General features: G+C 55.2%; 2 protein-coding genes across 2 annotated transcripts; one reads left to right on the plus strand and one right to left on the minus strand.

Annotated features, from left to right (window-relative positions):
* Positions 1-956: 956 nt before the first annotated feature.
* On the minus strand, positions 957-4,968 carry HPD (4-hydroxyphenylpyruvate dioxygenase). Its single transcript, XM_076352925.1, has 11 exons — positions 4,949-4,968; positions 4,713-4,755; positions 4,517-4,599; positions 4,297-4,386; positions 4,067-4,170; positions 3,825-3,902; positions 3,497-3,659; positions 3,080-3,151; positions 2,245-2,367; positions 1,983-2,099; positions 957-1,825 (listed from the first exon to the last, which is right to left on the minus strand). Exons 3-11 carry the CDS (start codon positions 4,595-4,597, stop codon positions 1,715-1,717), a joined length of 939 nt encoding a protein of 312 aa, XP_076209040.1. The 5' UTR covers positions 4,598-4,599; positions 4,713-4,755; positions 4,949-4,968; the 3' UTR covers positions 957-1,714.
* A 3,335-nt stretch (positions 4,969-8,303) lies between these two features.
* PSMD9 (proteasome 26S subunit, non-ATPase 9) lies at positions 8,304-12,071 on the plus strand. The gene is made up of 6 exons (XM_076352852.1): positions 8,304-8,452; positions 8,548-8,650; positions 9,502-9,695; positions 10,189-10,290; positions 10,820-10,908; positions 11,261-12,071. The coding sequence occupies exons 1-6, from the start codon at positions 8,339-8,341 to the stop codon at positions 11,286-11,288; spliced, it is 630 nt and encodes a 209-aa protein (XP_076208967.1). The 5' UTR covers positions 8,304-8,338; the 3' UTR covers positions 11,289-12,071.
* The last annotated feature ends 1,994 nt before the right edge of the window (positions 12,072-14,065 follow it).

The raw sequence follows: 14,065 nt of genomic DNA on the forward strand, positions 1-14,065 counted from the left end.
CCCTAACGTGTCCAACCTCAGTGGTGCTGCCTGGGCAGGTGAGGGGTCCCTGCTCCTGCAGCCTCTGCCCTGGATTTTTGAGTTCACATCTTTTCTTTTCTTTTTTTTTTTTTTTTTATTTTTATTTATGGTGGTGAAAGCCCTTAAGCCATGAAGCGAGGTGTTAGTGTTGCTGGTTCGGGTGATGATGTAAGGCTGTTGGGGCCAGAGGCCCTTTGGTTTTCTTTTAAATCAGTTTATTCAAATCTGAAATTAATTGTTACCTGCGGTTTACAGGAGGGGGGAGCCGCTGCGATTTGGTGCGGCTGAAAGTACAGCCTGGAGCCAGCCGTGTGCCCCCCGCCCTCCCTCGCTGGGGGCTGCTGCTGCTGTGAATGTGGTGGTGGTCAAAGCGGCTTCTCTGAGCTTTAGAAAAAGAGATACCTGAAGCAGAGACAAATGGAGTGGCTGATGGAGGAGGAAATGGAAGAGACAGGAGAGAGCCTGGGCTGTAGGTGGCTTCCCAGCTCAGTTCTTGGCTTCTATAGCTGACCACGGCAGCTGAAGGGGTGGGGATGCCAGGACAGCCAAACCTTGGGCTGGCGCGGGGGCAGAAGGCAGCAGGGCTCAGCCTGGAGGGTGGCCAGAAGGGGCAGGGGCTTGGGCTGGTGGAAGGACTTGTGTCTGAGGAGCCTGTCCTGAGCTGAGGGCTTGGCAGAGGCTTTGGCTGCTTGAGGTTTGAGCAGCTTTGATGCTGGGAAACTTGGGGAGCGGCAGTGGGTGCACCGGGGCTTTGGAGGGCAGATGTACAACAGTGGGGAGACCTGGGGACACCAAAGACCCTGAGATGTTCTTCAGAAGTCGTGTACTGAGGTCTGTGGGCTCCCTGAGAACAGGGAGCCTTTGACCTGCAGCCACAGCGAACATGGGGTAGAGGGGCTCCAGCCCCGACACGTTAACTTATCAGGCACTCAAGCTGTGACAGAAAAGGGTTTTATTGTGTCAGTGGGGAAAGTCCCCTTGCAAAGGACAGTGACAACACCAGAGTGATGCCCAGAGGGGATCTGAGCCAAGGAATTGCTGCCAATGCCAACAATTACTTCTTGAAACACGGGAGAAACCCCAACCCTTCATTAATTCAGGTATTAGAGCAAGACTCTGTTGCCTTGGGAAGGCTGAAATCCATAAATTCGATTAAGTCTCATTACAGAATGTTGTAGCTACCCTAAAACCATGTGTTTAATCTCAGCAAATTCAAATTCAAGATTGAGTCTAAAAGCGATTAAAATAAAATCTTACAAAATGAGATGCAGAGAGAGGCAAACGCCTCCGTGATTTCCTCTCCCAGCTTCCTGCGTAGCTAAAATTAACAGAAAACTTTGGATAGACTAAATTTAAGCACTCCCAGTTGTTTCTTGTGTCTTCCTCCGTAGCTGCGTGTCTTTGGCACATGCCTTAAATATGCCCTTTGAGAATTCGGTGGTTTGGGTCAGATTAAACTGCTTTTTAAGAGCATGTTTGCTATTTCCCACACTCCCTCTCCCAAGAAGTCACCGGAGGGCAACGCTAGGGCTGGATCGGGAAAGGTGTTGAGTCTTTTTACATCTCCAGCTTGGCAGCAGCTTCCCTGGGTTTATGACACTTAGGTCTCAGCCATTTACCAAAACATCAGCTGTTTCCTGGTTCGTTTGTGAATCAGCTTGTTAGGGGCGAGGGCGGCATTTTCTGCCATCCTTTAGATGTGCTTGGTCTCCCCGTTGGGCTCCAGGATGGTCAGGTTTCCTCTTGCGTCTTGATCTATTTCTATTGCTTCAAACAGAGACTTGAAGTTCCCAGCTCCGAAGCCCTGCAGAGACGACAATGTTACAGACCATGGGGATGGGCAGCGGGTTTGTCAGCTCGGAATCGACTGGAAAAGAGCAGCACTGAGAGCTGGCTGGGTGACAGTACTTGATGGCCCTGAGGCCTCGAAGCCAAGATCGTTGTGAAATCCTCAAACCAACCTGGTGGTTATGCCGCTGGATGATCTCCAGAAAGACCGTGGGTCTGTCTTGAACTGGTTTGGTGAAGATCTGGAGCAAGTAGCCTTTCTCATCAAAATCCACCAGGATTTTCAGTTCCTGGAGAAAAGAAACAAGGTGACAGCTTGAAGACCCACAGAGGAGCAAGGGGATCCCTCTGCATCACCTTCATCCCTGCAAAACACTTTGGGGAGCCGGTCCAGCCCCGGGCAAACCTTTTCCCTCTCAGGCCAGTCTGACTCACCGCCAGCTTATCAATGTTCTCCTTCACTTTGATTTTGGCAGTTTTCAGCCTCTCCCGCAGCATCTGGTAGTAGCTGGATGGCACGTCCATGAACTGCATGCCCCGCTGCTTCAGGTTGGTGATCTGCAAGGCAGGGGAGACCCCCGCGTGGGTCAGGCTTGGGGCTTATTTGTGGAGCAGCTTTTGCCAAGAGGATGGCCTGGGACAGACGGTGTCAGGAGGCAGCGATACTTCCCCATGACATTGGCCTGTCCCACCCTCTCTCTTTGGGCACCAGGAACGGGAGGGCCCAAGATGCCCTCTCCAGGCAATGCAGAGAGTTGGCCACCGTGAAAGGATGCTTCATCCCACCCTGACCCCCCAATACCTCTGGAGGCCCTTTGGTCTGGAGAGGAGTCCAAAACCCAAGTTCTCAACAGCAGCTGGGCTCAATCCAGACCAGCATCTGCCCCAGGCAAAGGCGGGTGATGTGCTATGGTGGCTCAGCCCAGCAGCCCGGGCTGCCCGAGCTCCCCACCAGCCACCCCGCAAGGGCAGCACATGCCATCGGGGTCCCTGCAGACCCCAATTGCTTTAAGCTGGAGGGATGGGCATCTGCCAGCAGCTCACAGGTGCAGGCAGGTCCCTTTCCAGCGACTCGCTGGGCAGTTAATCCTGGTTGTAAGACAACCACGGCACAAAGCCCACTCAGCCTGCCCGTGTCCTCGTACCCCAACAGGGGTCATAGTCCACCACCGCCCTGTGATGAGGACTCTGCCTGGCGGAACGGGGCAGAGGCAGAGCAGTGCCGGGGCAGGACGGGCTGGGGCAGGGAGCTGCCCAGGGCTGCACTCACTGCTGAGATGATGTCAGAGGTGTTCAGCGCGATGTGCTGGACTCCGGCCCCTCCGTAGTAGTCGACATACTCCTACAGGGAAACAATGTCACTGCGTTAGTGACAGCACAGCTACAGCGTGCAAAGGGCTGGGCGTGGGCTTAAAACATGAAAGCAAAATCAGCTCAGGGACACCATGAAATGAAAAAAATACACTATTGGTGAGATCGGGGTAAACCGGCTCTGTCCCCGTGGCTCCCCCAGGCTTTGACAGCTCTTGGCAGACCTGAGCAGAGCCAGGGTTGCTTTCCAGCAGCCACCTTAGCACAGCACATCTGCGCCGGCTCCGAGTCACTGACCCCTTCGTCCCTTTTCCTTCACCAAAGCCCCGCTCAAGGTGATGGCAGCTTGATGGATCAACCACCGGCATCTGCTCACCTGAATCTGGGATTTCTTCTTGCCGAGTGCTGGCTCGTTGATGGGCATCTTAATGGTCTCTTCGTAGTTGGTGACCACAATGGAGCGCAGGGCACTGAACTCGGTGTGCAGCTGCTTGTCATCCACTGACCAGAAGCGGTGGAAGAGCAGGTTCTTCTGGTACCTGCCCAGGCCACAAAGGGCATGATCAAGTCCCTTGCTCCATCCCCGCACTAATGAAGCTCTGCTCTGGCTTAATTAGCCTCAGCCACCACCATCGGAAGCAGTGAGACCAGCAGGATGGCGCTGCTGCTCCATCCCACCTCCTGCCAGCCCTCCCCACTCTTACCAGTCCGCCACTGGGACCATCTGGAGGTCGGGCTGGTTCCCCACGACGTGGTCGATGAAGTTGAGCTTGGCGCTCGATCTGTGGGGGGAAGCCAGGGGTGGCTCTCAGCTGGGCTCGGGGGCACCCCACGGCGTGGGGGGGCTCCGGGGCGAGGCAGCAGGGACCTGTCCTGTTCCTCAGTGGGATATCCCACCGGCACACGGTGGGAAAGAGCCAGGCAAGACCCTCTGGAAAGTACTCACAGCTTCGGCAGCAGGGGGTCCTTGAAGAGGGGCGGGTGGTACCCGGGTAGAAAGAGGCCCTTGTAGTTGAGCTTTTCTATCAAGGTGTGGGTGGTGTCACCGTACTGCGAGAGGGGGGAAAGCGGTTGCATGCTGGCCCTGTTTTTTCAGGGACCTCCCAGGTCCAGCCTGCTTCCGCGGACCCTGCTCCAGCGCGGGGGCTCAGCCTCCACAGCTGCCCTTCCTCTTACCGTCTGGATCACTGCAAACTTCACCTTCCCGAATTTGTCCTCCTCCACCCAGGGTTCCTTCACCACCACGGCTCCGCGCTCCTTGGCTTTCTGGGCAGAAGGAAAGAGACCCCCTCCTGCCGCAGCTCCCCCGGGCTGGGGGGAGATGTCCCTAGGCCCTTCCCCACCTCCCCTTGCCATTTCAGGGTGCTGTGCAGGAGGGAGCAGAGGGGCTGCCTACCTGCACGATGAAGTCGCAGTCCTCCACTTCAAAGGCAATGTCCTTCACCCCATCACCGTGCTTCACCAGGTGCTCCCCCATCTCTGCCCAGAGCAAGAGCAGCCGCGGGCATGAGCAGAGCTGCTTTGCTCTGCCGTGGCCCTTTCCCACGCCCTTTCCCACACCATCTCCCCCCACGGACCCCCGTGGTACCTACCCTCATTCCCTGGGTTGAGAGCGGATGAGAGAACAAACACGATCTGGCAAGGAAGAGGAGGACAGGTGAGGGATGGAGACGTGGCAGTGCCCCCAGGCTGGGGCAGATGCACTGCAGGCGCAGGGTTTAATGGTGCAAACAGATTTCGGCAGCACCTGCATGCCCGACACCGCCTTGTCTTCCCCCGACCTCCACCCTGGCGGTGGCACCTCTGCAAGGTGCTTCAGCCCCCTTACCTTGTCCTGCTTGATGGCATGTGAGACCACCTCCCTGCTGCCAGTCTCCAGGCCCCGGTACGCCAGCTCCTCGAACCCCAGCTTGTTGCAGTAGTAGGATGCAGCCTGCAGGCACGCGAGAGCCACCCCGGGTGAAGCTGCGGTGCTGGTGGCCCCCGGTTCCCGCGGGGCTCCCCCCAGCCAGGGCAGCGCCAACAGCCCATGGGGAACGGCCACCGCAGCGTGTGCACGTGTGTGCGCGTGTGCAGGGAGCAGCCGAGCTTTTCTGCTTCCCTCCAGCAGCCCGCAGGAGCAAGCAGAGGAAAGAAAGGGCCCATATTGGGGAAAAAAACCCCAAACTCAGTGGGAAGTGCTGCCTCCAGAGCCCTTCCGCACCCAGTGCAGCCAGGGACAGGCAGGGCACAGTGGACGCAGGGCTGGTGCACAGCAGGGCAGCAGGCAGGGAGCCGCTGCCGAGGGGGAAACGTTTTTGCCTGTCTCCTGTTCATCTGCGAGGTTGTGCAAAAAGCAGCTCAGGGTTGAAGCAGAGGGATTTTTAACTCGCCAGCGGCCTTTTAGCAGCGAGTGATGGAGAGCAGCTACCATGATGCCCTATTGCTCTGCAGGCCGGTGACCACGGCTCGAGCCCTGCCTCGTGCCGGTTTGCATTTTCCGGGCTCCTCCTGTGCACACCCCCAGGCAGCCGCCCCTCACCTTGCGCAAGGGTCCCCAAGGCCGTCTACCGAGGTCATGCCGGTGGGCACAGGCTCTGAGCCAGGGACAGGCTTTGGGATGCCGGCATGGCCCCAACCCGGTGGGCTGCGGGGACGAACCACCTCCCCCAACAGCCAATAACCAGAGCGGCCACCCTGTCCCGGCACGGTGGGTGCCTACCCGGCTGGCCGCAGCCTCTCACCTGCTTGGCATTGCCGACCCAGAAAGTGATGGAGTGGAAATGGATGAAGCGGCCTCGCAGGGGCTAAAGGGAAGGGGAAAACAGGGCTGAGAGCCACCGCTGTAGCCTTTCCCGCAGCACTGCTCGATTCTGGAGCAGGGAGAAGCGATGGCTGCGACCCTGCAAATGCCTCTCCTGCGAATGCATCTGAATTAACCATGTGAAACCCCAGCTGCTGCCCGAAACAGCGATTTTCCAAAGTGCTTTACAGTCAGGTGCCGCAGGATCCTGCTCTGCAGGGTGGAAGGTGCAAAGCCCCTGCTTGCCTGGGGCCACGTCGGCCCTGGTGTTCCCAGTGCTCCCCGCAAGCAGCCCCCCCAGTGCCGGGGCTGTCCAGGCACGGTGGCCAGAGCACGACACCCGCCCGCGAACCTTGTTGTGTTAAAGATTAATCCTCCCTCAAACACTCTTACACAACTGCCAGTGCCGGGACAAATCCCCCTTCGCTCTGTTCCCCACCGCCGTCCCGCCGGGGCTGGCTGGACCCAGGCACGCTCCCGCCCAGCCTGCGGCGTCAGGCACCCGGCCACCATGAGCACCGGCAGCTTTGAGAGCACTTTATGGGAGAAAAAGGTGGCGAATAGGTGCAGCATTTGGAAATAAATGTTGCAACAAATGAGGATTCTGCTTAGGCATCAGGGTTGACTGGGAAATACCCATCGTGTCCCATTTGTCGCTCTCCTCCCAAACCAGAAAGAAAAAGGAAATTAAAAAATTTCCGTCATTAGTGGTGATTTACAACGAGGAACCACGTCCTGTGTGGCCCAGCCAGAGAGCAGTTTTATTTCTGATTTTACCAGGTAATCAAGGAGTAAGGAATTAATATTATTTGCATTAGCACGGCTGATGTTTCACATCAGGCAATGGGCCAGGACCGTGGACACGAAACGGCTCTTACCTTTTCTCCCTTGTCTGTGTAAGATGTCTAAAAGAGAGAATCAGAAAAGAGAGATGTTAGCAGTTCAGGAAGGTACCTCAGCCCCCAGAGAGCTCGAATCCAAAGGTCTGTATGAGGAACAGCTCCTCTGTACGACTTCCAGCACAGTCACTGAAAAGTCCAAATTCAAGCAGAGATTAAACCCGGTAAAGCTCCTGAGACGTCCCGCGCCATCGAGCCCCGGCCATTCAATTTAATTCCCATCCGCTGCCCCTCACCATTTTTGTGACCTGGCGATGTGACAGCGGCAAAGAGAGTGGGAGTCCACCAGGGCATTTAATATAGTGGCGGGACGGGGGAAGCTCCTCCTCGGCTCCACCTTCTCCCACCCCCAACCCGAAGCGTTTGCAACCCAGAGATGTGTTTGGTTTGGGCTGGGAACTGCCAGCATTATCCTGCGGGTGGCTTTCCGGGGCCATGTCACGGGGTCCTTTGCAGTCCCGGCTGTGGCACAGCAGTGTTAAACGTGGAGGGTGGTGAGCGTGCAGGAGTGCAAGCGTGCAAGTGTACGAGGCTCTGTGGCTCGGAAGCCTGCTAACCCCACAGCAAAACCTCCCTGGCCCCCTGCATGCCGGGGCCACGGTGGGGGTGATGCAACTGCGGCAGCACATTCCCCCCAGCCCTCCCGCCTGCCCCTGGGGACGTTCACCCTTTCGCAGGGACGTGTCCTATCCCGGCCAGCGTTGAGCCAGGACAGTTTGGCTGCATGCAGCCTCCAGCTGTGTGTACAGTGTCCGGGCCTGGGGCCATGCGGTGCCACTTTCAGCTCCGGTGAGCCCAGCGCTGCGGGGGTCCACAAAATGTGGGAGCGGCAGGAGGAGGGGGCAGGAGGCAGCCCTGCCATGGGGAAACACCAGTGCACAAACACCCCACGGCTGGGAGTGGTGGCAAGCCGGAGCCACCGTCCGGGCCAGGGAGGACGAGCACAGGGGGCTTGGGTGGGCATCAGCGGTGCAGGGCTCTGGTGGTGGGGTTGTGTCCCCTGCTGCCACGCACCCCGGGGACACAACCCTGTGCTGCCGTGCACCGGCCCTGCCACTGCGCTGGGGCACCGGCTGGAGAGGAGCCAGCAGCAGGGACAGGGTCACCCCGTGGCACCGTCACAGCTGTACAACCCTATGGCAGTCGCACTGCTGTGCCACCACGTGTCACCGTCACAGCTGTGTCACCCCATGTCGTTGCCACCCCTGCGTCACCCCATGGCACCGCCACCACGGTACCACTCCCTGGCACCATCACACCTGTAGGACCCCACGGCACCGCCACCGCCCCGTCACCCCACGCCGGCACCGTCCCCGCTGGCCCCGCCCCCGCGGCGCTGACCCCGCCCCCCGCGGCGCTGACCCCGCCCCCCCCGCAGCGCTGACCCCGCCCCCCCCGCAGCGCTGACCCCGCCCGGTCCCCGCCGCGGGGGCGGTGCTCCCTCTGCCGGCCGCGCCCCCCCCCCCCCGCCGCCCGTGACGCCTTTTGTCCGCTCTCGGCGCCCGTGGCGGCCGTTGTGGCGCGGCCGGTGGCGGCCATGGCGCAGCCCGGCGGGAGCCGCCCCGTCACCGTCAGCGACGTGCAGCAGCTGGTGAAGAGGAAGGACGAGATCGAGGCGGAGATCAAGGCCTGCTACGAGCTGCTGGAGGGCGTCAGTGCGGCGGGGCGGGCGGGCGGGGGGTGGCGGGGCGCGGGGCCGGCCTGCAGCGCCGGCTCGCAGCCCCACGGCCGCCTCTTCCCTCGCAGCAAAAGGGCGTCGGGATGAACGAGCCGCTGGTTGACGCGGAGGGCTTTCCCCGCGACGACATCGACCTCTACCAAGTGCGCACCGCCCGGCACAACATCATCTGTGAGCGGGGCTGCGCGGCGGGGCGGGCGGCGGGCGGGAGGCCCCTTCCCGGCTGCCGTGAGGCCCGGGGAGCGGTCCCCTCCGGCGGGAGCGAACCGGGGAAAGTGAGCTGTGTGGGAGACCTGCAGGCGTCTGCTGCTGGGACAAGTATCCCCGTTAGTAACTCTGCAACCGTTTAAGTAACGTAAATGCCGTCTCGTTCTGCCTGTTCGCGGCCGTTCTTCAAACACTGGAAAAACAGCGTCGCTCCGAGTTTGTTTTTCGGTTATTTTGCTCTGTGCTCGTAGCCGATGTGGATCGGCTTAGTCAGGAAAGCTCTTTTTGTCCACATGTTGTTGCAGCCGCATTGAAATTCTGCTTCTGCTGTGGAGCCATTTGGGATTTGTGAAATACAGCGAAGGGTTTTTGTGGTGTAAAAAACCAGCTTGGGTAAAAAAACAGCTTGGCATTTATTTCTTCCCAGGCTTACCCCGTGCCCTGTCTTTGGGGATGGCTTTTGCTCTACATATGTAACAGTGCGTGACTTGATGGAAAAAAGACTTCAGCTGCTCAATGATTTCTAGGTGATCGTGGGCCTCCGAGCCCCGCTTCCTTGCGCGTTTACCGAAATTTGTAGGGTGGTTTTCTCTGCGTTTGACTTCTACCGATAAACGTCTGCCCTGGCTGTGTGAGCAGGGCTGGCACCAGGACCCAGCAGATACACCAGCAGGAGGTTATTGCTGGCCACAGCAGAGATCTGAGAGGCCCAGAATACCATTTTCTGCACAGCTGCAGAGGAGAGTGTGTGCTGAGAAAGAACCCTTACATGTAACTCGCTCCTGCTCCCTGTGTGCTAATGGTGTCACCCACAGGTTTGCAGAACGACCACAAGGCCCTGATGAAGCAGGTGGAGGAAGCTCTTCACCAGTTGCACGCCCGGGAGAAGGAGAAGCATGCCAGGGATGAGGCGGAGGCGTTGGCTGAGGCAATGACCCAGAACCAGAGCCTGCCACAGGCGTTCGCCAAAGTGAACGCGGTGACCCCAGGATCTCCTGCAAGTATCTCGGTAGGTTGGTGGGGTCTGACACCCCGTGGGGAAGGCTGCTTCTGGACCCAGAGAGAAAACATAGCCGATGGCGCTCTCTGTCTCTTGTTAATAAGTGAGAATAAGTTGGGGGTTTGATTAGGGTTCTCCCCACCCCTTTTTTTTTTTCTTTTGTCACACTGGGATGTCCTGTGAATAGACTAGTCACTGTGCGGGAATGAGAGGAGTACTCTCTTCTCAGCTGTATCGTTGCACCACGCAGTGAGCTCCTGGAAGGCCTCACTGACCATTCTAGCCTCAATATTTCTCTTCCCATAAAGTAGGACAGAGGAATGAGTACTTACTTCTTTCTAAGGACACGAAGAGGGTGTAATGTAGGTCAGTTGCCTGAATGGTGAGAGGAGTAGTGTCATAGCACGCCTCTCCCCATGTGGCGGGGTGAAGGGTGATGCTCCTGTGATATTACCTGCCTTTGGAGAAGGCAGATGTTCATCTCTCTTCTATCTCTGTCCAGGGGCTTCAGGTTGATGATGAGATTGTGGAGTTTGGTTCTGTCAACATAAACAACTTCCAGAACCTGCAGAATATTGCCACAGTGGTGCAGCACAGCGAAGGGGTGAGCTCATTTCTGCTGTAACTGCATTCTCTTGCCTGTCTGTTAGCCACATCTTTTTCTATGGAACTTAGATCTCTGGGATCATCATTTCCATGTCGGAAACAGTGTCAGATTCGGTCTGTGCTGTTGTAGCCTTGTTCTCTCACAGCATTGAGCTAATTCCTGCTGGACAGAAGAGAGCTAAGAGGTGTGTGCTCTTTGCTGTGAGCATTATATTGTCTGTTCTCCCCTGGGGACTCCCTGCAGCAGCAGGCTGCATTGCTGTGCCACCCTCATGGACTGGCCAAAGAAGCTGCCACAGTCATCAAGCACTTTATAGTGGAAGTGAGAGATTGCCTGGAGATGTCTCCCTACCAAACGCTCTCTTCTTTCAGATCTAGCTGCGGGGATGGGAATGGGAGCCGCTGAAGAAGAGCTCCCCTGGGCCTACTGTTCTTCTGGTGCTTCAGCAAAAGAAGGAAGAAGAGGGTTGACTTGGTGATGGAAAGTTGCCATCTTTTTTTCTTTCATTTTTTTTTCTCCCTTTCAGAGACCCCTGAGTGTGACTGTGATCCGCAGCGGCAAAAAAGTGCACGTGGGGCTGACTCCGAAGCGCTGGGCTGGGAAGGGCCTCCTGGGGTAAGCTGCTAGTTCATTTACTAGAACGGATGAGGCTTTCACCCAGCTCAGAGCACGTTTCCTGCAGCAGGGCCAGCTCTCTGCTTTGGTCTCAGTGTGCGTTGCTGCCCGCTCTGATGGACTTCACTGGCGGGTACCAGCTGAGAGCTGGAGGCCGACAGTTTTGCACAGTGGTATGGCGAGGCGAGTTGTATCAAACATGAGGATCTTCCTCCCCGGAAGATCTCAGTGGCTAGTTTGTCTGGTAGAGGAAACCAATGGAGGAGGGTTGTGGTGGGTCTGATTTGTGCCATGTCAGATCTTCTATGCCTGTCTGAGAGCTGAGACTCTTAACTACCCTCTTCTTTTTCAGCTGCAATATCATTCCCTTGCAAAGATGACCATTGCTTGGAAAACAATAAAGCTGAAGTTTGTGCCTGCTTTCTGGACTCTGATCTTGGTTTGAAAACTTCCCTACATGTTTTTGCTGAAACAAATGTTTTGGAGGCTGTGACCTCTAGGTGCCTGACTTGCAGAGTCTGAAGAGGTTCTGATAGAGCAGGGCCTGCCTGCAATTCAGAATTGCGCTGGTTCATCGGGAGTAGCTTGCAGAGCTGCAAAATGTGGCTTCTCATCTCTTACGCCTTGTATCAGTTTGGAATGAGGCTATAGACTCAAACTTCACTTGATACGGGCTCTAAAAAGCATGAAATGTTCTTACTTGGTGATAACAGAGCATTCCTTTTTTTTTTCTCTCTGTAAAATTCCTCACTGAACATCTTGTAACATATGCTTAAAAAGTCCTGGAACACTTCTTGTTGTCTTTAACAGTAGATCACAGTCAAGAAATACGCAAGTTTGGTACTTTATCTTCCCCATGTTACCACAACTTTTGAAGTCACTAAACGTGATGAAAGAATCTTTGGAATGCCTAATTATTTTAAGTTAATGAGATAAGGAATAGGGTTTATAATTCTACTTTGATTTAGTGGTTTGTATAGTCATGATAAAAGTACTCCTAATTTGGCTTTTTTTTTTTTTTAAATTTGTTTATTTGCAGTAGTTGCTTTTAGGGTGTATAAACTCCTTGAGGGGATTTCAGGGATGATTGGTTTGTTGTAAGCTTGTTTCCAGTTAAACTTCAAAATACTCTCCCAAAACAATAAAACTGAGTAATGCCTCTCTCCATTCTTGTGGAAGTTACTATTTTGGGCAATAATTGTGGGCCAAGTTGGGTTAAACACAGGCCTGCACAGACACAAAAGCGTGACTCCCCGACCTTCCAGAGCCAAAGCCCAGGTAAGGTGCAAGTCTTTCATTAGCGCTTCATAAGCAGGTTGTGGGCATAAGTAACACATCACACGTTATGAACAATTTTGTTATTAAGATGAATAACCAGACCTGAAATGGACTGAAAAAGTGGACTAAACCCCTCACTGTTAAATCATTCACCCAGGGCTCTGTGTTAAATTAAGTTTAGCCTTTTGATATTTCAAGCATTTGTGTTTCAGCATACAGTCCAACAGAGCAGGTTCTCACTGAAATGGTAAAGCTTGAAAGCAAAGCTCCTTGCTCAGTGGTTCCTGCAGGCTTCACGGCGCTACGGAGGAAGCGTTAACTGCAGCAGCCCATGGCAGTGTTCCTTGGATGAGACTGTATCCAGATAATCCCCATCAAACGCAGTCTCACCCTGGCCTTTCAAGTAATTTTAAAAGGGCTGAAACATGGCGCTGTTTTGCTCCATCTCTTTTCTTGAAAAATAACTGAGAATGGGAGGTGTTTTGGGACCCTCTGTCGCATGTGCATCCTGCCTCGCTTTACCAGAGCAGTTCTGAGGCTAAGCCTGCGCTGCTGACCTTTACCAGGCGCTATGACCCACAAAGGCCACTGCATTTCCTAAATCCACTGTGAAATCCCACTGGAAAGCAGCGTGATGTCCCTTTCTGGAAAGTACCCCCCTGGGGTTGTTCTGTAGGAGGGCTGAGTCTCTGCATGGGACCGCAGTGCCAAAAGATTTGCGTAAAACAAGAATTTTAAAATGCATGTTGCACCAGGTTTGGGAGCCTTGTTTTTTGCAAAAGGGGTTTTCGTATTTGTAGGTGCTGCTGCAGTTTCTAAACCTGTGACTGTCCACAAGCTATCTTCTGTCCCTGTAAAATGGAATGTAAGTGTAAGTATGTGGATAAATTGGGTATCAATTGGCAGCTGAAATGTCAAGGGGCTGGCCTTGGCCGTGTGTACTTGGGAAATGTGTGTAGGTAGCCTAGCTTTTACTTGAGCTGCAGATGAATCTGGGTCTAGATACCGGTCCAGGAGAAGAAAAGCTCATGGGACGCATCCTTCCAGGCCTTTGCATTTGTGCCTCCTGGGATGAAAAGATCTAGAAAATCCCAGCTTTACGTACTGCTCTTGAAATGGGGTTAGGGGGTCAGCCCAGTCCCGCCAGCCAGGTTAATTCCTGCTCTCCGGGAGCTCATTTCCCTTTCTCCGTGGAGGGTGTCTGCATGCTTCACAGGGCTCTCAGCTCTGCGAGGCTTTTGTAGAAGTGTGTCCCCTAACCCTATGTCCCAACTGCCGCACCTCCAGCCCCTCTGATTGTGTGTCCTGACTAGAACAGGTTGAACAATCCTGACAAGTGTAATAAACACAGATTACATTGCAAAACCTGCTGTGGATAGGTAAGGTTGGAGCTTCTTCCTTAGACCACACTCAAACATCTGCCGCAGGACCAGAGCAGAAGAGGAGCTGCTCTTAGTCGGAATAAGCAGGGTTTTCATGCTGGAGAGCAGAGATGACTCCCTGTATCCTGTATGATCGGGGAATGTGGACTGGATGCTGCCGGGTGGGAAGAAAAGCACTGTGTCTGCACAAGCTTGACGTGCAGGTGCTGATGCACCGAGCAAAGCTGCCTTCTTGTACCTAGCAGAGGTACTGGGGCTTAAGGACCAAATCCCTGCTCCTGAAGCCACAAAACTCCCCCTGGTTTGAACCAGCGGTTGTGCCACAGATGAGAAGCTGAGAGCAGCTGTGTCTCGATGACCCGCCTCTGCGCGGCAGCCTCTTCAGGTCGAGGAGATAATGTGAGCTGATAACAAAACTCCTTTCCTCTCCCAGCAGGGTACGAGGCTCTTGCTGGGCAGAAAGAAAAACAAATTAGATTTAGAAATTGTTATTACTT

Source organism: Aptenodytes patagonicus, chromosome 15 (assembly GCF_965638725.1).
Source record: "Aptenodytes patagonicus chromosome 15, bAptPat1.pri.cur, whole genome shotgun sequence".
NCBI classification, from domain to species: domain Eukaryota; kingdom Metazoa; phylum Chordata; class Aves; order Sphenisciformes; family Spheniscidae; genus Aptenodytes; species Aptenodytes patagonicus.